Here is a 24,808-nt window from a genome sequence, read left to right as displayed (position 1 = left end):
CCATCTCCAAGTGTCCATGTTGGCCTGACAAGCCTCACACACCTTCTCCCACTCTTACACATCATGGTGATTAGTGGGGATGCTTTTCCCAAAAGGACATGGGGCTCAAGGTACCAAGTCTGTTGCTTTGCCCTTTGCTGCCCTGAGGACCACATCCCTGTGTCCCCTACAGGTCAGGAGCTGGGGCTTCCCTGGGATGTACAGCATACCAAAGGGGGGACCTGTTATCAGGGCTGGCGATGCAGCTGTTCATTTCTATGGGACCTGGACATGACCCCCTCCTGTTGTCTTGTCAACGGTGCTGCCCTGAACGCCACACTTCCACCCCAGGAACCCTCTGTGTTCCCATCTAAGAATGGGATGCTCTGTCAGAAATCCCGGGGTGTCCTTGTTAACACAGGGATGTGTTGTCCATTCTCTGCTAGGAAATGACTAAGATACCAGTGTGTCTCTTCATAACTCACCTCCAAGTCTCTGTTGCCTTCTGAGAACCTTTCCTCTTGTCCATGTAGAAAACGTGGAAACCTGTGCAGAATTTTTGTGAATTTATTTGAGCCAAAGTGTAGACAATTGCAGTGAAGCAAAATCTCAACCGAATGAAATAGTAATGCTCTGGAGAATGGCAGCTTTGCACTTCATTCTATACATTACAATCAAAAGTGGAGACTTGTGTGGTTTTATGAAATTCATTGTTGATAGATGAGGGAAGCAGGAGGAAGCACAGCAGGGAAATCTCTGGGCCTGGAAAAAAGGTAAAATGATAGACATGCACTTCTTTCACTTAGGTGGGTATGGGACAGTTAACAGTCAACAATGAACTCAATAACAATGAGGGAATGTGTGGTCTCTGCAGAGAGCAGAGCAGTGCCTATGCTCTGAGGGTCTGAATAAAAAGGAAAATTTCTTTGACATTCCAAAAATATGTTGTCATAGATGCAAAAAGACAATAGACAGGCTCAGTTAAGATAAAGATTGACTTTATTTCAGGGAAGATGACAGCCTAGGACTGTGGTCGGCAAACTCATTAGTCAACAGCCAAATATCAACAGTACAATGATTTAAATTTCTTTTGAGAGCCAAATTTTTTAAACTTAAACTATATAGGTAGGTACATTGTTATTAACTTAATTAGGGTACTCCTAAGACTTAGGGAGAGCCACACTCAAGGTGCCAAAGAGCCGCGTGTGGCTTGCGAGCCGCAGTTTGCCGACCACTGGCCTAGGACACTAGTACCCACCATAAGCTGCTTTTAGTTAAAAAACAAAAGCAAACCACCACACTTTAATTTCAGACCATCCTTTGTGGTTACTTTAGGTCTCTGAGTTTGCAAGGCTGCCAGTTTAGCATCTCGTCCTGAGATCACTCCTGTCCCACCTCTTGCCACCAATCACTGAGTGCTTGGGACTCAGTCTGAGCTGGAGCCCCCAGCCCACCTGGCAGTTTATAAGCTGCCTCTGATGGCATGTACCCCTCTCCCAACACAGGATAGAAATCAGACCACCACCTCGGCGCCCGCTGGCTTGGACAGCATGCCTGCTGCATTCATCACACAGGTGCCCATGAACTTGTTTTCCACCTGGGAAGTGGAATGCTCCCGCCCAGGGGTGGGCAAACTTTTTGACTCGAGGGCCACAATGGGTTCTTAAACTGGACCGGAGGGCCGGAACAAAAGCATGGATGGAGTGTTTGTGTGAACTAATATAAATTCAAAGTAAACATCATTACATAAAAGGGTACGGTCTTTTTTATTTTTATTTCAATAGATTTATTCAATTCAAACATTTTAAGAAGAAGAATGTAAACACTAATTATTATAATTTGAAACTTCAAAAAATGGAGGAATCATAGCACAATAACATACCTTATATTGAAGATGGCAAAGGCAAATAAAATTGCCTAACAAAGGAAAGGTATAAAAGCCTTTCAAATTAAACTTAAATATAATAAAATAACTTAAAACTAAAACAAATAGAAAAGAACAAAATGTGTAAACAGTAAATTAAACATTTTCTTTGGTGCAACTTCTAAATTATGCCCGGGACGTAGTTGTAGATGGCAATGTAGAATGGGTTGAAAGGTTTTTGGTCTTTAAAACATCAACTTCAGTGGGAACAGTGTTGTTGGTCTCCTTTTTTAGCTAATGCATCAAAGTCTTGAGTTAGTTTTGTTGTGGCTATTCTCAGGATAGACCTGAGGTGGTCGTCAGTTAAGCTGGATCTGTGAGGGGCTTTGTTGATGTTCATGATGCTAAATGTCTGCTCACAAACATAGGTTGACCCAAACAGCACCAGTGTCTTCTGTGCTATCTTCCGTATGTTTGGAAAAGTGGCTTCATTAAGTGAAGCATAAAAGTCTCTTAGTTCAGGAGAGCTGAATTTCTCCTTTAGGACAAAGTCAGACTGAAGATCGATGAGTTCCAGTTGCACCTCTTCTGGTGCTGTTTCAGGGTTTTGTGACAAAGGACAGGCCACCAGTTGAAGTGACTGGTCAATTTTTTCAACATCAGAAAACCAATGACAGAATTCTGCATTCAGGTCATCCAGTGATTTGCTGTATTTCTTCACGTTTTGGATGGTCTCCTTCTGTGTGGCTAGTGTGGCAAAATGAGTGAAGACTTTGTCTGAAATTTGTCTGGAAAAGAAAATCAGCTTCGATTGAAAGGCTTTCACATTAGTGTATATGCCATGTACATACTGATCTTTTCCCTGTAGCTTCACATTTAGCTCATTCAAATGTGAAAATATATCTATAGCAAATGCAAAGTCACACAGCCAATTCTTGTCACTCAGCTCAGTAAATTCGTCAGACTTGCCCTTTAATTTCAAAAATGCACCAATCTCTTCTTTGAGCTCCCACACTCGTTGGAAAACTTTGCCCAAACTCAACCAGCGGACACGATAGTGGTAAAATAAGTCGTGGTGATCCGCATCAATTTCCTCCAGAAACTTAGTAAACTGATGGTGCTGAAGTCCCTTTGCTCGAATGAAATTAACAAGCTTTACGACTGGATTAACAACATGATTAAGTTGTGATATAGACTTGCACAATGATTCCTGGTGAATAATACAGTGAAGAAAAATAACATCTTGGTTAGGGTTCTCCTCTTTCACTTTATCCTGAATTCTTTTTAGCAGTCCAACATTTTTTCCAGTTAAATTTGGAGATCCATCTGTCGTGACATTAGCAAGTTTACTCCATGGTATCTTCCTTTTCTCGATGACAGTAGACACCGGTCATACAAGTCCTCTCCCCGTGTTTTTCCTTTCAGTGGCTCCATGGCTGAAAACTCCTCCGTAATTTCAAAATTGTCACTAATCCCTCGGATAAAAATTAAGAGCTGAGCAGTGTCCTTTACGTCATTACTTTCATCCAATGCTAGTGAATAAAACTTAAAGAACTCTGCCTTACTATTTAACTTGCTGGCCAAGTCTTCATCAGTCAGTTCCACTCGACGAGTCACTGTCCTGCGCGATAAGCTGAGTTTTTCAAACTTGCCTTTGCTCTCTGGACACAAGAGACCTGCTGTCTCTATCATACATTCTTTCAAAAACTCGCCTTCAGAGAGAGCTTTGCTAGCTTTTGCTAATTTGAATGATAGCATAAAACTTGCTTTGGTAGTTGTCTCTTGAATTGCAGTTTGTCTGTGAAAGACATTTTGCTGAGCCTGTAATTTAGCCATCAACCTCTGTGCAGTAGCCTCCCGTTCTTGAGGTCACTGCTTGCTAGCATAGTTGCCATGCTTTGTGGCAAAGTGACGGCTGAGATTGTACTCTTTGAAGACTGCAAGTGTTTCCTGGCATATCAGACATACCGGCATTGATTGGACTTCTGTGAAAAAATATTTTGTTGTCCACTCCCTCTTAAACACTCGGCATTCACTGTCCACTTTCCTTTTCTTTGGTCCATTCATGTTTAATATTGGGCTAAAACCAACAGTACCGTTTTCTTATTAAATTCTTTACTAAAATAAGACAGTAAAGTATAAAAACAAGTGATTAAATTTGCTCTACTATAAGATTTTTGGTCTAAAAATATATATATATAACAAAATCATCTGAAAAAGTTCATACATGGGACAGAGGCACACCCTGACCATAGAGAACAACCCCTTTCCTCCATAGAAAACCTGTGTATCTTTCACACAGGCCCTTTGTTTATGATAACACACATAGCTGCACATTGCTGTGTCTTCCAGACACACTTGTATGGGAGGTGCTAGGGCAGTGCAAAACATGGGTAACCAGTAGTTACCACTAGCACTTCCGTTACTGACAAAAAACAGCCGCAGTGCACATAGTGTGAAAGAGCCCATTATAATGTCAGATTGCATCCACTGGACTCTATAAAAACAACCAGGTGCCACTTTTAAATGCCCATTGCAACAGTTTTTCTTATTAAAAGCTGGAAATGGCAGGATATTTATATATATACCCCTACTGTGACAGCCTGGCAGAGCATTACAAAGGAGAAAACCCAGCATCTGGTGATGTCCATAAGTACAAGACTTCAGGCTGTCATTACCAGGAAAGGGTTTCATCCAAGTATTAGATATGAACATTTGATTTTCAGTTTTTCATTTGTCCAATTGCTTCTGAAACCCTGAAATTAAGCGATTTTGTAATAAAATCTTTAGTTCATCACATTTCTATACAATCTTTTTGTTCAACCCACTGAATTAGGGTTTGTTCACACTAGCCATGCTGCCATGGCAGTGTGGTGCAGTACTGCAATGCAGCGCAGTTAGGGTTAATGCAGGGTACATAGCTTTCCATCGTGTTTGCGTTGATGCTAATGTGCAGTGGTGCATGTTAACACAAATGCCCTGTAGCAAGCATTTTTACAGCTGAAAGTCTTTGTTGTTTTATTAACAAGTCATTGTGATGTACAGAATGTGGGAACAGGAAAAAAATTGTGTTTGAGTAGAGCTCTTAATCTTACCTCAGAAAGGCTCTGATACTGTGCTCTCCAGGGGCGTGTCTCCCTACATCACCACGATAACGTGTCTATGCATTCCCAGGGTGATATCCGGAGACGCGTCCGCGGGAATTACAAGGAGCCACTGGAAGATTGAGAGGTTGTTCTTTCTACTGAATGGGCGGATCTAAATCTGCCCACTCAGAAGAAGGAGCTGCGGCTGTGTTTCCCGACGTTGCCATGTTAACACTGCTGCTGGTGAAGGAGTGGCGGGGAGAGCAAGAGAACCCTCGCTCTTTCGGATCCATGGGCCCGATAGAACAGCCGGATGGGCCAGATCCGGCCCGCGGGCCGTAGTTTGCCCACGGCTGGGCTAGGTTGTATTGTTCTAACAGAGCCCTAAATCTCCACGGTTTGCAGCAGCAAAGGCTAATTTCATAGTCATAGTTAATTTCAGATGGATTTAACAAGAGCTCCTGCTTTTCAGATTGTTATTCTCTCTTTTTTTTTTCTCTTATAAGGATGGAAGTTAGGACTTCACAATGAAAACCAGAAGTCAAATACTTATTTGACAGTGGCCTGTGGTGGACATGACTTCCATTTTCCCTTTTCTAACATCTGCCAATTTCCAAATCCAGCTGTTTCTGGGGGTTGTTATTCAGGGCCCCAGAGTGAAGGTATCAGCATATCTAACTGTCTAGACCACAGTGATGATGGTTGTATGTGGACATGTGACTTCAGTGAGTTTAATAAGATTATTTTTACTAGTGACCAGAAGAAAATTCTGGATGTTTTCAATTAAATTAGAGCAGCCTGTGAGTGAGAGAAAGAGATAGAGCTGTTTGCCTGTGAGAGTTGTGAACCAGTGGACTGAAAGGTGTTGGGTTTGACTCCAGTCAAGCTAACTGCCTCAGTTGCAGGCTAGATCCTTGGCCTTGGTCTGGGCCAGGGAAACTTACCCTTGGGTGAGGATTGACAAAGAAAAAATTTAGTGATAAGTATGGCACTGCCACTTGCATTAAAACCTCAGGCACGTTAGCTGAGTTCTTTACGTCTTGTTCTTTTCACGGGAAAAATGATCTCACTCATTCATGGATAATAAAGACCATTATAAACTTATGAACAATAATGGATACAGAGGCAGAGCTGCCTCAATCTGATTGTCAAAGTGCAGGGGGAAGGCCAGGGAGGGTTGGGGGGCAGGAGGGAGGGGGGTAAGAGATCCACCGAAGGACTTGTATGCATGCATATAAGCATAACCAATGGACATAAGACACTGGGGTGTAGGAGAGGCCAGGGGATTGTCAAGGGCGGGGGCAAAAAAAAGGACACATATGTAGTACCCTTTGTAATACTTTAAGCAATAAAACAATAAAAATAATGTTATGAAAAAATGAGTTGCAAGTATAAAATATAATAATAAAGTGCTTAACATAAAGAGTTGGCATGTGGTAGGCACTCAATATATATTTCTCATCCTATCTAATAATAGAGAAACATGGTAATTTACTGTAACTTCGCTACCCTTCCCATTGGCTAATCAGGGCAATATGCAAATTAACTGCCAGCCATGATGGCGTTTAACCGCCAACAAAGATGGTGGGTAATTTGCATATGTAGCCACAATGCTGGGAGGTGAAAGGGATCTGAAACCCAGGCGGCAGGCAAGAGGTGGGGGCAGGCAAAGGCGGCCGGTGATCGGTGATTGCATTGTGGATTGGAGGCAGAGAGAGCCCCGGCGCAGGCCAGCCGGCACCCTTGGACCCCTGGGGCTGTGGGTGCTGGCTGGCCTGCTACCCCGTGATCGCCATGGAAAAAAGACCTTCAAGGCCTGTCCAAGGCAGGTTTGCATTTAAAACTAAGTGGGGTAGTCCGGAACTGCGCGGCACTGACAACCAGGGCAGTCTCTGCGTCGGTGGCACATCTGCGGCTCCAAGTGTGGAGTGTGAGGGCCATGTAAGCCAGAGACTTTGGCTGCAATGGTCAGATAATTTCAGCTCCAATGCAGGCGCAATCAGGGAAGCCATTGGGACCTTCACAAAAAAAAAAAAAAAAAAAAGAAGGCTGAAGAGGAAGGATACTTCCCAGAGCGGATTAAAGAACAGCTGGCAGCCTTGAAGAAACAACATGAAGAAGAGATCCCTCATCATAAAAAGGAGATTTGAGTGTCTGCAGAAAGACATTGAGCAGCACAGGCAGAACATCAAGAAACTGAAAGATCATGATACTGCGGCAGTGTCAGGGTGAGGGGACAACCATATTTGCCAGTGCGCTCGAGCTGTCAACAACAAAAAGTGTGTGGGAGCTGGGCAGGCACACAGACAGGGACACAGACCCAGGCCCACCTCACCACCGCCTGGCCTCACTGCCACCGCTGCCGATGCCGTCTTATGGGGCCTGCGCCCCGCAGCGGGAGACAGGGGGCGGAGGGGGGGATGTCTTACAAACTGAACTTGACCATGCACATGCCCGCCACCTCCATCAAGGCCTCTGGGAGCGTTCATCCGCCTTCCACCAGCATGGCAACGTCTTCCCAGTACCGCCAGCTGCTGAGTGACTAGGACCAACATCTCTAACATGCAGGGAACAGAGAACAGCCAGGCGCCCCAGAGCAAATATGCTGAGCTGCTGGTCATCATCGAAGAACTAGGGAAGGAGATCTGACTCACGTACGCGGGCAGCAAGAGCGCGATGGAGAGACTGAAACGAGGCATCATCCACACGACATGGCTGGTTCGGGAGTGCTTGGCCAAGATGGAGCAGAACACCAGGTCCTAGCCCCTAAGTCCACGTGAAAGGCTTTCCTTCTTCTTCCAAGAAGTGACAGCTCATGCTTGCATCCCCTTCAGATGAAACTTGGTTTCAAAATGGTAACAGCTTGGTTTCTCCTCCCCGTGCCCCTCCCGTGGTTCATCAGGCTCTGAACCTCCCATCGCTGAGATGGAGAAGAGATTTTTGCAGTTATTAGATTTAAGCGTTAGTTCAGAACTACCCAGGGCATTTTGTGTGTTTTTTTAAAGCATTGATTTACAGGATGCATGTCAGTTACCTATCACAGCAAGCTGCAGTTGGCCTCCCAGATACGTGTTTCTTTTCTGGATACATTTCTGTTACTCACATGGTTCTTTATGTTTCTCTTCTGAGCTGATCCAACTCTGAGGGTTTGTTTCAGTGAGTCCTGAGGCAGCACTATAGTAGCCAGTGCCCATTCACCACACAGTCTAAATTCTTTTCAATGTAACTGTTCTGTGTTTTTTTTTTTTTGCTTAAGCATTTGCATGACTATTAGTACTTTGAAGTCAATCTTTAAAATGCACAAGTTATAAATACAGAAGGAAGAGCAATTTATAGAACCTCGCCTGACAAGGACCCTTGAAATTTCCCCTAAGGATGTATGTACATTTCAGTTCCGCCTTTCCCATCAGTGGATCCAAACATGTGGAAGACAGTGACTAATACTGTTTGCATCTTTGTATGTATTTATTACTTGATGTAATAAAGCTTATTTTCATTAACAACCACAAAAAATAAATTGAAAGATCATGCTGATGCTTAAGTGCACACAGTTCCCAATAGAATGGCTACATACTGTCCACTTCTATGGAGACATAGTTCTGGTAACTAATATCTATCTATGCTGCCAACAGATTATAGTAAATTGTCATCAGTGGGGAAAAAACCACCAAAACCCAGTGGGGTGACATTGGAATTACCGAAGCGTACCCCCAACCCCTTCACCTGCCCAGACGCCTAGGGGCCCTTTACAACTGGGCTGAGCCCAGTGCCGCCCAGTGGCCTGGACACCAGACCCGACCACCTCTCTGGTTTGGCCCAAACACCTGAAGTTCGCATTAGTTGCCAACTTAAGAAATTGGAGCATTCACGTAAAATCAGGATTCCCCACTTCTCTTTCCAAAGTGGCCAATTGGGCTACCAACCAAGGGTGGTCGGTATCACTTCAACCCTAAGAGGAACCCCCAGCTTGGGGGTGTGGTGAGGAGGAAGCTATCTGTGCAGACAGTTCAGTTGTGTAAACTCTCACTGACAGTAGCACAGCCCAACAGTGTGGCCATACAACTGCGAGGCAGCACAGCCATGAGACAGTCCGGCTGTTAAACAAGGCCCCTCTCCAGCTTTCAGGGGGCTTCACCTACTCCAACCCACTGCACCCCACTCTGCCCCAGTGAGGCAGCTTCAGTGTTTCAGCTCCAGCAATCAGAACACGTCCCAGTGGAAAGGGAAAGTGTATCCATAGCCAGTGTTGCTCAATGGATAGAGCCTCTGCCTGAGGGCTGAAGGGCCCCAGAGTTCAATTCCTGGTCAGGGCACATGCCTGGGTTATGGGTTTGATCCCCAGTGTGGGGCGTGCAGGAGGCAGTCAGTCAATGATTCTCTCTCATCATTGATGTTTCTATCTCCCTCCCTCTCTGAAATCAATCTATACTAATAAAAGGGTAATGTGCTAATTAGACCAAACAGCTTCCAGGCAACTTTCTGGATGTCCTTTTGGACAAAGCCATGGTGGCGGGCCGAGGCAGAGGCGGTTGGGGCGATCAGGCTGGCAGGGGAGAGCAGTTTGGGGATCAAGCCGGCAGGGGAGAGCAGTTAGGACAATCAGGCTGGCAGGGGAGAGCAGTTAGGGGGGTCAGGCCAGCAGGGCGAACAGTTAGGGAGAACAGGTCGGCAGGCAGGTGAGCAGTTAGGAGCCAGTGGTCCCAGATTGCAAGAGGGATGTCCGGCTGCCAGTTAGGGGGATCCCAGGGATCGGGCCTAAACCAGCAGTCGGACATCCCCCAAGGGATCCCTGATTAGAGAGGGTGCAGGCTGGGCTGAGGGAACTCCCCCTTCCCCCCCGTGCATGAATTTCGTGCACTGGGCCACTAGTCCTATCTAATAAAAGAGAAACATGGTAATTAGCCGTAACTTCGCTACCCTTCCCATTGGCTAATCAGGGAGATATGCAAATTAACTGCCAACCAAGATGGCGGCCGGCAGCCAGGCAGCTGATGCGAACAGGAGGCTTGCTTGCTACAGTGACAGGGGAAACCAACGTTCCCCGCCTGCCGCTGTTGGGCTCTGAGCTGCAACTCTAAGCAACTGTGTTGCAATTATAGAAGGGAAACCTGCCTCAGAAACCCGATTTCAGCCAGCCGGGCTTCAGCCAGCAGGATCGCAAGAGTGTTACAATTATAGAACCCAAACAAACCCAGATACCTGCTTTCTGCAGCCGAGGTCTCAGAGCTGGAGCCCAGCCTCAGAGCTAAAGACGGATCTCAGCTCCAGTGACAGCCATAGAAGGGAAATAAATCCCAGAATGAAAAGAAAAAAGAAAAAAAGGGAGGTTGGGAGCCTCAGTTGCCCGCCAGCCTGAAAACAGCTATCATCCCCTCACCCAGACTGGCCAGGCACCCCAGTGTTGACCCGAAACCTGCAGCAACAAGATGGCAGCTAATTTGCATACTGAAGGCAGGGGACAGCTCTCAGAGGTGGAGGAGGTTCAGGAAACAAGCATGGACACAGATCCTAAGCCATAGGCCAGCGCTCGCCACTCCCCAGCTATTGAAGTAGCAACACGATGTTAGTGTGTTTAGCATTCGCTGTGCTCCTGAGACATTTAAAGTTGTGACAGTGAACTAGTTTGCTTTGACATGTTTATGTACAGTTCATTCATATTTCTTCACACAAAGGAAAAAATATATATAAAAATTAATAAAATAAAGTAAAATAAAATAAAATAAAGGGTGTCTGTCAGCCCTCTCTGGCTTGGCTCAGTGGTTGAATGCCAGAAGCTGGTCCGTCCTTGCTGCTTGACACAGTCGCTGCAGGGAAGAAACATCTGCCCAGTGTATCTTTCAAGGGACTTGGCGTATATGTATATGCCATACTGTTCTTAATACATTGGCTCCCCTTCTTGGCGCTATGTGTTTTAACTGAGGTCACCTCTCCGAGATAGGTTGTTTCCCCAGGTAGGGATTTTCCCCTGAAGCTAGGGAGGGGATAAAACCCCTTAACTAAGCGCCAGGCGGGTAGTTAATCACTTTAACTACGACCAATCACGCTTAAGCTACATAATCTTTACTTCCTGGAATGGAGAAAAGAAACGCCCTAACCTTTGCAATAGAAATTGAGAGGATTAAAATCAACTGGTATAAATGCAGATGTAAGAAGGCAATAAAAGACAGAACGTGGCTGGAGATCCTGGCTAGAGAACCTGGCTCTGATGATCAACTGAACGCTGCTGTCTGTGTCCTTCCTTCTTCGCCGACTCCGTCCACACCTTTGGGAACCCCTGGACCTGTTCGGGCAGGACCCAAACAGAGGGCGCCCAAACAGGATTCCCCTAGGAGCTGCAGCCACCTGCGCCGGCACCCTTTTGTTCCTGTGGAGAAAGAGGCTCCTGAGGTGGCTGAAAGTGTGTGGAGATCACTGTGCGAAGGCAGCCTTGAGTACCTGGCGTTCCCCCCGTGTCGTCCCCCAATACCCCTCCGCGGTCAGTCAGCACGTGGTGAGGCCGGAGTGGGGAGAGGAAGCGCGGTCGGCAGTGACACGGGGTGTCAAGAGCGGCTGCAGCTGCGGCCACGGCACAATGTCAGAGCCCACCCTGGCCGAGGCCGGTCCCTTGGGGGCCCGGGAGGACGCCTGTCGGGATTATCAGTCATCCCTCGAAGACCTGACCGTCAATAGCAAACCGCACATCAATATGCTGACCATTCTAGCCCAGGAGAACCTGCACTTCGCCAAGGATATCGTCTCTCTCATCGAGGCCCAAACCGCCAAGGCTCCTTCCTCAGAGAAGCTTCCCGTTATGTACCTTATGGATTCTATCGTGAAAAACGTTGGCCGAGAGTATCTCACCGCCTTTACTACAAATCTAGTTGCAACATTTATTCGTGTGTTTGAAAAGGTGGATAAAAATACCAGAAAAAGTCTATTTAAATTACGTTCCACATGGAATGAGATATTCCCATTGAAGATTCTTCATGCCCTGGATGTCAGAGTCAATTCATTAGATCCTGCTTGGCCTGTTCAACCTCTACCCCCCAATCAGAATACATCTAGCATCCATGTGACTTCTACATTTCTAAATAAATCGCCTGCAGAGCCTTCAGCTGGAAAGATGTGCCACTCTGGATGTAAGCAGTCACATATGGAAGACTTTGTGCCACCTTCCAGGGAAGAAAGAAATGCTAAGAGAAGTGCTGAACAAGATGTTCGAGATCCAAAGCGAATAAAAAAGACTGAAGACGAACGACCACAAGAAAATAAAAGCTTACAACAAGGTGAGGACCATAGTAAATCTCCTCATCTAAGGCGGAGGGAAAGCTGGTCGAGCGCTAAAGGGGTTGTGTCACCTCGAGCCCCAAAACAACAGCATCGATTAAGCGTAGATGCCAATCTTCAGGTTTTCACAGAGTTAACTCTCGCAAGCAAAAGAGAATTACTTCAAAAGACGAGTGAACATTTAGCATCTGGTGAAATTACACAGGATGAGTACCTTGTTGTTGCGCCTCAAATTCGACAGCTATTTCAGTATCAAGAAGGTGTACGAGAAGAGCAGAGGTCACCATTCAATGATCATTTTCCACTTAAGCGACCTAGATGTGAAGATGCAGGTGAACCATTTGTAGATACCTCAGCATCACGACTCGCCGGCCTAGATACAAATCAGCGCCTTACAGTGTTAGCTGAAGACAGACCGTTATTTGATGAACCTAGTAGGCCATCGGTAACAAGAGATGGCCCGACCAAGATGATTTTTGAAGGACCTAATAAATTAAGCCCTAGGATTGATGGACCTTCTGCACCAGGTTTTCTTCGATTGGATGGGTCACCTGGACAAATGGGGGCCGGTGGTCCTTTGAGATTTGAAGGTCCTCCGGGACCAGAAGGGACACCTCTGAGGTTTGAAGGGCCAGTTGGTCAAGCAGGCAGAGGTGGTTTTCGGTTGGAAGGTTCCCCTGGTCTGAGGTTTGAGGGACCTCATGGTCAGCCTGTGGGTGGACTTAGATTTGATAATCCCGGAGGTCAGCCTATACGTGGACATAGATTTGAGGGGGGTCGTGGTCCATCAGGACCTGCAATTAGGTTTGATGGACCTCATAGTCAGCCAGAAGGTGGGATCAGATTTGAGGGCCCTTTGCTACAGCACGGAGTTGGAATGAGGTTTGAGGGCCACCATGGCCAGTCAGTCGCTGGCCTGAGGTTTGAAGGACAACATAATCAACTTGGTGGAAACCTTAGGTTTCAGGGTCCACATGGTCAACCAGGGTTTGGGATCAGGTTTGAGGGACCTTTAGTCCGACAAGGAGGTGGAATGAGGTTTGACGGTCCTGTACCAGGAGGTGGACTGAGACTTGAAGGGCCTCTGGGTCAAGGTGGTCCAAGATTGGAAGGTTGTCATGCTTTCAGGTTTGATGGGAAGCCAGGTCAGCCATCACTCTTACCAAGATTTGATGGATTACATGGCCAACTAGGTCCTAGATTTGAAAGAACTGGTCAGCCAGGCTCACAGAGATTTGATGGACCACCTGGACAGCAGGTTCAACCAAGATTTGATGGTGTTCCTCAAAGACTTGATGGTCCACAACACCAGCAAGCATCAAGGTTTGGTGTTCCCCTTGGTCTTCAAGGCACACGATTTGACAATCATCCTTCACAAAGGCTTGAATCCGTTTCGTTCCGTCAGACTGGTCCATATAGTGAGCCACCTGGCAATGCTTTTAATGCCCCATCCAAAGGACTGCAATTCCCAAGACACGAACAAATATTTGATTCACCTCAAGGACCCAATTTTAATGGACTGCGTGGCCCTGGAAACCAGAGTTTCTCAAATCCCCTTAGCAGAGCTTCTGGACACTCTTTTGATGAAAAGAATCTTCAAAGTCCTCAATGTGGAAACTTTGGCAATTTAGCTGCTCAGATAACAGCGGGAAACATGCAGGTGTCTCAACAGGTTCTCACTGGTGTTGCTCAGCCAGTACCGTTTGGCCAGGGACAATTTTTACCAGTTCATCCAAAAAATCCTGGAGCATTTGTTCAGAATCCTTCCGGAGCCCTTCCTAAGGCATATCCTGATCATCACCTCAGTCAGGCAGATGCCAATGAATTATTTTCAAAACTGCTAAGAACAGGAATTCGCAAATTGTCCCAGCCTGATTCAGCTACAGCACAAGTAAATGAAGTTGCTGCTCAGCCTCCCACTGAAGAGAAGGAAGGTCAAAATGAAGATCGAGATGTTCCCGATCTTACCAATTTTACAATGGAAGAGTTAAAACAACGTTATGATAGTGTTATAAATCAACTGCACACTGGTATTCAGTGTTACTCTTGTGGAATGAGGTTTACAACGTCACAGGCAGATGTATATGCAGATCACTTGGACTGGCATTATCGGCAAAATAGAACTAAAAAAGACGTTAGCAGAAAAGTTACTCATAGACGTTGGTACTACAGTTCAACAGACTGGATAGAATTTGAGGAAATAGCTGATTTGGAAGAACGGGCAAAGAGCCAGTTTCTTGAAAAGGCGCATGAAGAAGTTGTGCTCAAAACTCAGCAAGCTGCTAAGGAAAAGCAGTCCCAAAGTGTACCGGCAGGGCCAGCTGGAGCAGTGGAGAGTTGTGAAATCTGTCAAGACCAATTTGAACAATACTGGGATGACGAAGAGGAGGAGTGGCATTTAAAGAATGCCATCAGAGTGGATGGAAAGATTTGTCATCCATCATGTTATGAAGATGATCAAAATACATCTTCATTTGACTGTACACCATCTCCCAGCAAGAAGCCAGTTGAAAACCCTCTGAATATTATGTTGAACATGGTCAGAAATGAATTTCAGGAACCCTGTGAGAGTACCAATGTTAAGGAAGAACAAATTGATACCCCACCAGCTTGTACAGAGGACAGCATAGCAACATCTCAGAGCTGCTCCCGAGACATGGGCTTTACTCGTAGGAGGGTGGTGTGGGCACCTAGTGGGAGGCCATCAGCAAGTGCCTGGCCTGTCTGTGGCTCTCAACATCAGTTCCCTTCCTCTCCAGGCAAAGATGGGAACTGCCCAGTCACGTTACCTGAGCAAGCCCCTCCCCTTCTTAGGTTCCGGAGGGTACAGGTGACCCCTGCGCCAGGTCCATTAAATTAAAACGGAAGATGATATAGTTGAGTCAGTTTAAATAAAATGAGAAAAGTATGTTTTTCTTTTTTAAAAAAGCTGCTGTTTGGATCTAGGTGAAGATTTTTTTTTTTTATGTATATATAGAACTATCTGTATAAATTGCCTAACTGAGGCAGGGCCTTCAGCTATCATTTGGTTTATAAATACATTTTAGTATTTGCATAGCCTACTGCCTGCACAGTTTCCGGTGCTTGTTGTGTGAAAGTTATACAGATGTGTGCAAATTTAACAAAACAAAATTGTTATGTGTAAAAATGTACGATTTTCACTTGTGAAACTGTAAATTGTAAATAAAAAAATATTTTTGCTACCCATGGAGTGTAATATTTATGGACACCATCAAATAAAGACAGTGTTTCTGTACTTTTTATTGGGTGAAAATGGAATTAAACAGCAACCTCAAGAAAAATTTTTTTTCTGGTAGTTCTGATGATTAAAGCAAAGTCTAAGTTTTATCCTTCATAGGGGGGTTGTGAGAGAGCGCGGCAGGCCTTTTCTCAAATAGGAAAGCCAGATTTGAAAAATTTTTAGAAACAATAGGACAATTATGCATATATATATATATACATATACATATACACACACACACTAGAGGCCAGGTGCACAAAAGTTTGTGCACTCGGGGGCGAGGGGGGTCCCGCAGTCCGGCCTGTACCCACTTGCAGAGTCTGGGACCCCTCAGGGGATGACCACCTGCTGGCTTAGGCCCGCTCCCCAGGGGATTGGGCCTAAGATGGCAATCAGACATCCCTCTGGCAGGCCGGCAGCCCTCGGGGGATGCCCACTTGCCAGCAGGGTGTAGACCTAAGCTGCAGTCGGACATCCTTAGTGCTGCTGAGGAGGCAGGAGAGGCTCCCACCACCACTGCTGTACTGTAGCCATCAGCCTGGCTTGTGGCTGAACAGAGCTACTCCCATGTGAGAGCGCCCTGACCACCAGAGGGCAGCTCCTGCATCGAGCGTCTGCCCCCTGGTGGTCAGTGTGTGTCATAGTGACCAGTCATTCCCAGTCCTGCTGTTAGGGTCAGTTTGCATATTCCCCTTTTACTATATAGGATAGAGGCCTGGTGCACGCGTGGGGGCTGGCTGGTTTGCCCTGAAGATTGTCCCGGATCAGGGTGAGGGTCCTGCTTGGGTGCCTGGCCAGCCTGGATGAGGGGATGATGGCTGTTTGCAGCTGGTCACACCCCCGTCAGGGTGGGGGTCCCCACTGGGGTGCCTGGCTAGTCTGGGTGAGGGGCTGAGGGCTGTTTTCAGGCTGGTGGGCAACTGAAGCTCCCAGCCTCTCTTTTTTTTCTTTTTATTCTGGGATTTATTTTCCTTCGATAGGGGTAACTGGAGCTGAGAGCCTGCTCCAGCTCTTTGCTCCAGCTCCGAGGCCTTTGCCGGCTGAAAGCAGGTACCTGGATTTGTTCAGATTCTATAATTGAAACTCTGTTGCCATCACTGGCCGCTCTAAGCTCTGAGGCCTCGCTGGTTGAAAGCAGGTTTCTGGGGTTTGTTTAGGTTCTATAATTGCAACATTGTTTCATCCGGAGCTCAGAGCTGAGGTGCGGCAGGCAGGGAATGTTGGCTTCCTCCATCACTGGAGCAAGCAAGCGTCATGTTCACTTCAGCTGCCTGGCTGCCGGCTGCCATCTTGGCTGGCAGTTAATTTGCGTATCTCACTGATTAGCCAATGGGAAGGGTAGCGAAGTTATGGTTAATTACCATGTTTCTCTATTATTATACAGGATATATATATATATATATATATATATATATATATATATATGTATATATACAGATATATATATATATCCAGCTATAGAGAACCACCCAGATGTCCTTTTTGAAAAGTATCGAATGAAGCAACATTTATTTTTTAACTTGGAAATTGATGCCATCAAATAATTAATGAATTTATTTAAGTACTAAAGGTGACTTTTTTTAATGACATTTTTTAAGTTTGTCACAATTTAATGCAGTGAACATATTTCTATTTTAAGTTACAGGGGAGTCTGTAAGAATGTTCATTTGAAAAATCGTTAACCTTTTTCATTTGTTGGTTTTGACTGAATTAGATGGATACCATGAGATGTTAATATTCATCCATGTAATAAATAGAATGATGAAGAAAAAAAGAAGAGTGGGAGAGACATGTCCTTCATACCCTGCAGGTTTCAGGGTAGTAAAATTAAGGGAAGGTTGTTCTAAGTGGAGGGAAAATCTGCGAAGGCCCAGAGGCCTGAATGGGGGACCTGAGTCGGTCAGTCTGGCTGGAGTGAGCCCCACGCAGGACTGGGGTCAGATGGACCTGGCCTTGACTGCTAATGGCCTCTGGATGGCAAGGGTGGGGTCTCCCTCTCAGCCTCCCTTCTCCAGCCCCAAAGGCCTGCCAAGGCCATGCCTCCCTTGACGGCCTGCCTCCTTGGCCCAGGCAAAGAGCACGGTGGTGTTGGTGGTCGCTGGAGTGGGCCCGCTGGATCCCCAGAGCCTCCAGTCCAACCCAGAGGAGGTGAGTTGGGGCAAGGATGCCGGGAATGGGATGTCCCAATGGGGGAAAGCTGCCATGGTCAGTCCTCTGTCCATCCTCCCCTGCCTCCTGTCATAGTTGGAGGAAGTGTTTGCACTGCCACTGGTCCACCTGCTGCAGGTGCAGAACCAATGCTGCACCCAATTCTGCAAGAGTGGCCACTTCCGTTACACAATGCCTGTCTTCCTGCTTGGGCCACACCGCATCTGGGGGCTCACTGCTATCATTACCGAGTTCACCCTGCAGGTCTTGGTACCTGGTGCCTACCAGTCCAGCCTGGATGTCCCTGGGGCTGAAGACTGGTCCCAGGCAGCCCCTGCCCTCACCCTGCTGGACCAGCGCGACCTCAGGACTGAATAAAGAGCCTTTACCAACTCTTGGGCAACTGCATCTTCGGCACTAGGGCCCTGACCTCGAGCAGACCCCATGGGAAAGCTGGTCTCCTGGCTGGGGAACCCCCGTCTAAGCACTCAGTCACTCACAGCAGTGGGCACTTACCCTGCACCAGGTACTTGGCATCATTTCACCCTCACCTCAGCCCTGTGAGTGGGGCTAGCACTGTCCCTGGCTGGTGATCTGGGCTCAGAGAGGACAGACAGCTTGACTGAGCTGGGATTTGAACCGGGCCCTCTCTGAGTGGAGCCCAGACCCTTAGCCACTGTAGGTTCCTTCCTCTGTGCCTGGCTGACCATGTGCTGGGCCTCAGGAATCTGGAGAGGAGTCCTGCATGAGACTAATGAGCATGACTGGGGGTGGCATCGCAACCTCCGGATCCACCCTGCTGTGCATGACAGGGGGCGGCGACAGGGGGCGGCACACCAACTCCCCAATCGGCCCTGCTCTGAGCCCGACCAAGGGCTGCACCTAAGGATTGGGCCTGCCCTCTGCCACCCGGGAGCGGAGCGGGCCTAAGCCAGCAGGTCGTTATCTCCCGAGGAGTCCCAGACTGTGAGAGGGCACAAGTGGGACTGAGGGACAAAACCCCCTCCCGTCAGTGCACAAATTTTTGTGCACCAGGCCTCTAGTCACATATAAATACTAGTGGACTGATACAGGGTTCTGTGAAAGAATTCAGTGGGGGAGGATTCAATCAGCAAATATATGAGAAGCTCTTCCAGGTACAGACACGTCTCTAGGCACTGACCATAATCCAGTGCACAGGGCAAGCCCCAAGCCTGCACTACAGAGCTCCCTTCTAGTCGGGAGCGATTCAGTCACATTAGGGTGCACAGGCTCAGAGTGTCGACAGAACAGCCGATGTGACGTCCTCCTGGCCTCCTCTACCTATGGCTGCACCTTCCTGTATTGTGAAGAGGACAGTGAATCTCTGTTCCAGTAGAAAACGTGATTTGGCTTCGGATCAGAGTCATGAGGGGAGTGTGGGACCTGAATTCAAGGTGCTGGAAGAACCCTGGATCCTACTCATGGTGGGATTTCTGCTGGAGGGCAGAGGTCTGAGGGTTTCTCCTAGGAAAAAAGGCAGGAGTCAGAGAGCTGTTCATGTGCACATGGGTGGTGTGGGTGATTGGGGAGGTCAGTGGACAGAGTGAGCCCCTCAGAAAATTCACACCCCTCTGCTTCTAATCCTAGCCGAATCTACACCCTTATCCAGGGACCTTGTTCACTATTCTGGTAGAACCTTCTCAGTGGTAGCTTGGTGGTAGCTCTCTCCCCATGGGAGTTAACTGTCAGTTAGAGAAGAAGAACTCCACAGGGCAGCTAGTGAAGTAGGCAGCACATAGGTGCAGGAGCCAAAGTTTGATGTGTTAGGAGGTGTCTGGACACCAGAGGATTTTCTTTGTTCACTCATTGGTCAGCTATACCTGGAGCACCTACTGTGTGTCAGTGAGTGACAGGAACTTAATAGACACCAGCCCTCCCTGTCCTCATGGAGTTGACATTCAGGTGGGAGGGTAGTGGGAGGGTACAGGGACACTGAGAGAGCATGTCAGGTTGCCCTGAAGAAGAGGACAGGCGATTCCCTCATTGATCCAGAGCTGTAAGTAAGGAGGGCTTTCTGCCAGCCCCTCCTGGGTGACCAGGCACATCTCTGCCAGGACTGCCAGGTTGAAGGTGAGCAAGGAGTAGGTCTGCCTTCTGGATGGGCAGGAGCAGCAGCAGGCACAGGACCCTAAGGCTGTCTGGGTGGTGCTCTGGGAGGGCCATGTGGAAAGAAAAACCAGGCCTCAGACGCAGCTGTCAGTCTATCTCTCTCCCCAGGGTCATCTCCTGCATCTTGGGCATATGGCTGGACCAGTACACTGAGGATTTTTATCGGCCGCCAGAATTTCCCAGCCTAATCATGCTTTTGGCCTCCATAGAGCTCCTGTTCCAGTCCCAGACCTGCCAACCCAGGCCCAGTATCTCCACTCAGAGCTGGAGCACCTGAGCCCACTGAGGCGGAGACACAGCAGGAGGAGGTGTGGTGTGTGTGATGGGGAGGGCATGTGGCTGCGCCACTCAGAGAAGAGCTCCCAGAGCCTGGCTTAGGCAGGAGCACAGAGCTGCTCAGGTCAGTGCCCCATGGCCTGCAGTCTGGAGGATGTCCTGGGGTGGGGGCTTGAACTGGGACTTCAGTGATGGAGATGGGAGGTTCCCTTCCTTGGAAGGCACACGAAAGGCGGTCATGGTGGTAACATAGTTCCTTCCTGGATCTACAGAAGCAGCTCCAGAGCAAGATGAAGAAACACCTAAAGAGAAAATGCCAACTCTGGTGCCCTCTCCTGAGCCAGAGCAGGCTCCAGGTACAGCTGTCACCGAACTTCCAGATGTGGACCCACCTGCAGCTTCTGAGACACTAGCCTCAGCATCTGGGAGGCCTGTGGTCCCAGATCCTGGGGGGCAGCCTGTGTCAGCTGCCTCGGCAGAGAGGACTCCCCTGACCTCCCAGTAATAGCAATTTAAGAAATGTTTGTGTTTCTCTTGCACATACTTAGAAGGTTAGGGTATTTTTCTTACACTATTGAGTAAAATAAAATGCTTTTTTTAATAAAATTTAATACTATTATCTGAAAAATAACTTTACATTATATAAATTTTAACTCTATGATCCTTCAAAGTGTAAATTCCAACATGGAGAATATTCACAATTTTTCGCAACTGTTCCATCACATCACAAACACTCTCCAGTTCCACAACATTTTCAGAACCCACATCTGAGGTATGTGTCGTGACCCGGAATCAAACCTGCATCCTTTTGGTGTATGGGATGACTCTCCATCGAACAGGTGAGGCACCCTGTTCAGGGTGAGAAAGAGCAATATTTTCATTTGAATTTTTCATTCTGGTTTAAACTGCAGTTGGGTATCTTTCGCATACTTTTGGCCTATCCCTTCTTTTGGAATTTCAGTTTGAGACCTTTTGCCCTCTTGTCCATTGGATTGTTAGCAAATCTGAATTGTCATGGATATCAGGTTTTTGCCATGTAACTTTCAAATGGTTTCTCTAGCTTGCCATTTGTCTCCATTTGATGTGTGTTTTGACAAATAGACACATTGCATTTTGATGTGGTCGAATCTGTCTTCTCTTCTCATGCTCTTTGATTTTGTCTCTCACTTTGAATGGAAAACATGTTTTTGATCTTATCGGGAAGACTGGCTAGGTTGTATTGTTCTAACAGAGCCTTAAATCGCCACGGTTTGCAGCAGCAAAGGTTAATTTCATAGTCATAGTTAATTTCAGATGGATTTAACAAGAGCTCCTGTTTTTCAGATTGTTATTCTCTCTCTTTTTTTTTTCTCTTATAAGGATGGAAGTTAGGACTTCACAGTGAAAACCAGAAGTCAAATACTTATTTGACAGTGGCCTGTGGTGGACATGACTTCCATTTTCCCTTTTCTAACATCTGCCAATTTCCAAATCCAGCTGTTTCTGGGGGTTGTTATTCAGGGCCCCAGAGTGAAGGTATCAGCATATCTAACTGTCTAGACCACAGTGATGATGGTTGTATGTGGACATGTGACTTCAGTGAGTTTAATAAGATTATTTTTACTAGTGACCAGAAGAAAATTCTGGATGTTTTCAATTAAATTAGAGCAGCCTATGAGTGAGAGAAAGAGATAGAGCTGTTTGCCTGTAAGAGTTGCGAACCAGTGGACTGAAAGGTGTTGGGTTTGACTCCAGTCAAGCTAACTGCCTCAGTTGCAGGCTAGATCCTTGGCCTTGGTCTGGGCCAGGGAAACTTACCCTTGGGTGAGGATTGACAAAGAAAAAATTTAGTGATAAGTATGGCACTGCCACTTGCATTAAAACCTCAGGCACGTTAGCTGAGTTCTTTACGTCTTGTCCTTTTCACGGGAAAAATGATCTCACTCATTCATGGATAATAAAGACCATTATAAACTTATGAACAATAATAGATACAGAGGCAGAGCTGTCTCAATCTGATTGTCAAAGTGCAGGGGGAAGGCCAGGGAGGGTTGGGGGGCAGGAGGGAGGGGGGTAAGAGATCCACCGAAGGACTTGTATGCATGCATATAAGCATAACCAATGGACATAAGACACTGGGGTGTAGGAGAGGCCAGGGGATTGTCAAGGGCGGGGGCAAAAAAAAGGACACATATGTAGTACCCTTTGTAATACTTTAAGCAATAAAACAATAAAAATAATGTTATGAAAAAATGAGTTGCAAGGATAAAATATAATAATAAAGTGCTTAACATAAAGAGTTGGCATGTGGTAGGCACTCAATATATATTTCTCATCCTATCTAATAATAGAGAAACATGGTAATTTACTGTAACTTCGCTACCCTTCCCATTGGCTAATCAGGGCAATATGCAAATTAACTGCCAGCCATGATGGCGTTTAACCGCCAACAAAGATGGCGGGTAATTTGCATATGTAGCCGCAATGCTGGGAGGTGAAAGGGATCTGAAACCCAGGCGGCAGGCAAGAGGTGGGGGCGGGCAAAGGCGGCCGGTGATCGGTGATTGCATTGTGGATTGGAGGCAGAGAGAGCCCCGGCGCAGGCCAGCCGGCACCCCTGGACCCCTGGGGCTGTGGGTGCTGGCTGGCCTGCTACCCCGTGATCGCCATGGAAAAAAGACCTTCAAGGCCTGTCCAAGGCAGGTTTGCATTTAAAACTAAGTGGGGTAGTCCGGAACTGCGCGGCACTGACAACCAGGGCAGTCTCTGCGTCGGTGGCACATCTGCGGCTCCAAGTGTGGGGTGTGAGGGCCATGTAAGCCAGAGACTTTGGCTGCAATGGTCAGATAATTTCAGCTCCAATGCAGGCGCAATCAGGGAAGCCATTGGGACCTTCACAAAAAAAAAAAAAAAAAAAAAGAAGGCTGAAGAGGAAGGATACTTCCCAGAGCGGATTAAAGAACAGCTGGCAGCCTTGAAGAAACAACATGAAGAAGAGATCCCTCATCATAAAAAGGAGATTTGAGTGTCTGCAGAAAGACATTGAGCAGCACAAGCAGAACACCAAGAAACTGAAAGATCATGATACTGCGGCAGTGTCAGGGTGAGGGGACGGCCATATTTGCCAGTGTGCTCGAGCTGTCAACAACAAAAAGTGTGCGGGAGCTGGGCAGGCACACAGACAGGGTCACAGACCCCAGGCCCACCTCGCCACCGCCTGGCCTCACTGCCACCGCTGCCGGTGCTGTTTCATGGGGCCTGCGCCCCACTTCGGGAGGCAGGGGGCAGAGGAGGGGATGTCTTACAAACCGAACTTGACCATGCACATGCCTGCCACCTCCATCAAGGCCTCTGGGAGCATTCACCCGCCTTCCACCAGCATGGCAACGTCTTCCCAGTACCGCCAGCTGCTGAGTGACTAGGACCAACATCTCTAACACGCAGGGAACAGAGAACAGCCAGGCGTCCCAGAGTAAATATGCTGAGCTGCTGGTCATCATCGAAGAACTAGGGAAGGAGATCTGACTCACGTACGCGGGCAGCAAGAGCGCGATGGAGAGACTGAAACGAGGCATCATCCACATGACAGGGCTGGTTCGGGAGTGCTTGGCCAAGATGGAGCAGAACACCAGGTCCTAGCCCCTAAGTCCACGTGAAAGGCTTTCCTTCTTCTTCCAAGAAGTGACAGCTCATGCTTGCATCCCCTTCAGATGAAACTTGGTTTCAAAATGGTAACAGCTTGGTTTCTCCTCCCTGTGCCCCTCCCGTGGTTCATCAGGCTCTGAACCTCCCATCGCTGAGATGGAGAAGAGATTTTTGCAGTTATTAGATGTAAGCGTTAGTTCAGAACTACCCAGGGCATTTTGTGTGTTTTTTTAAAGCATTGATTTACATGATGCACGTCAGTTACCTATCACAGCAAGCTGCAGTTGGCCTCCCAGATACGTGTTTCTTTTCTGGATACATTTCTGTTACTCACATGGTTCTTTATGTTTCTCTTCTGAGCTGATCCAACTCTGAGGGTTTGTTTCAGTGAGTCCTGAGGCAGCACTTTAGTAGCCAGATATTTAGTGATTTTAAAGCTATTTTTTATTATTAACTTCTTACCTTAGTGTATTATGGTTAGAGAATATATAGGTATCATGCATGATGGCTCATGCACATATCAATGGAGAAAATACATATATATCTTCTTTGGTATTTATTGAGACTTCCTATGTAGCATAGTATGTGGTAATGATTTATTTTGTTTAAAAGACTGGGTATTATCTGTTAGTCTGATATAATATGTCTAACAAAGCAAACAATAACTTCCATTTGTCAAATTTTCTTCTTATTTTAAAAAATCCTTTATTGCTTCTCATTTAATAGGTCCTATTTCAGGAGGCAGAGTTAAAATTAATGAATTCTATTTTGCAAGACAAGGTGCTTTCCCTTAACTTAAAATACATGCAGTTAAACGTATCCCTGTGGTTTATTACCCATATATATATTTTCCTCAGCAAGACATGCTCTTTAATATGCCCTCCTGTATTTCATTCCCCTACCCTCATCCACTACACAGTGCTGACACTAATATTTTAGATTTTTTCCACTCTTTTTCTATAATCTTTTAGTCAAGAATAAAATTAGCATGGGGCCACATGGCTCAGTTCTGGGATTTTTGGTTCTGGCTTCACCCAGGACAGCGACCCCTCATAGAATCTCCGATCTGTATCTAAGGAGAAATGAGCTTAGCCCAAGGCCTTATAGAGAATCAAATGAGGTTGAGGCTTTGTCATGAGGCGGAGAAAATGGCCAATGAGCTCAACCACAGCCCGTGCAGCAGACCTCTCCACT

General features: G+C 46.8%; 1 protein-coding gene and 3 pseudogenes across 1 annotated transcript; all 4 read left to right on the top strand.

Moving 5' to 3' along the window:
- Nucleotides 1-7,349: 7,349 nt before the first annotated feature.
- Nucleotides 7,350-7,692, top strand: LOC132219383 (cyclin-dependent kinase 2-associated protein 1-like; annotated as a pseudogene).
- Nucleotides 7,693-11,494: 3,802 nt separating this feature from the next.
- LOC132219382 (pre-mRNA cleavage complex 2 protein Pcf11-like) lies at nt 11,495-15,127 on the top strand. The gene is made up of 2 exons (XM_059671735.1): nt 11,495-14,837; nt 15,049-15,127. The coding sequence occupies exons 1-2, from the start codon at nt 11,501-11,503 to the stop codon at nt 15,084-15,086; spliced, it is 3,375 nt and encodes a 1,124-aa protein (XP_059527718.1). The 5' UTR covers nt 11,495-11,500; the 3' UTR covers nt 15,087-15,127.
- A 2,250-nt stretch (nt 15,128-17,377) lies between these two features.
- LOC132218705 (mitochondrial coenzyme A diphosphatase NUDT8-like) lies at nt 17,378-18,007 on the top strand (annotated as a pseudogene).
- A 5,258-nt stretch (nt 18,008-23,265) lies between these two features.
- On the top strand, nt 23,266-23,608 carry LOC132219381 (cyclin-dependent kinase 2-associated protein 1-like; annotated as a pseudogene).
- The last annotated feature ends 1,200 nt before the right edge of the window (nt 23,609-24,808 follow it).

Source organism: Myotis daubentonii, chromosome 16 (genome assembly GCF_963259705.1).
Source record: "Myotis daubentonii chromosome 16, mMyoDau2.1, whole genome shotgun sequence".
Taxonomy (NCBI): domain Eukaryota; kingdom Metazoa; phylum Chordata; class Mammalia; order Chiroptera; family Vespertilionidae; genus Myotis; species Myotis daubentonii.
The sequence above is the reverse complement of the archived record's forward strand: the minus strand, read 5'-3'. Positions and strand labels throughout refer to the sequence as shown.

What these genes read in the sequence shown, in the direction of transcription:
- LOC132219382 (XM_059671735.1), top strand. Translation starts at nt 11,501, where the DNA reads ATGTCAGAGCCCACCCTGGCCGAGGCCGGTCCCTTGGGGGCCCGGGAG. An exon ending in CAGCATAGCAACATCTCAGA is followed by an intron (nt 14,838 to 15,048) that starts GCTGCTCCCGAG and finishes GCCAGGTCCATT; the next exon opens with AAATTAAAACGGAAGATGAT.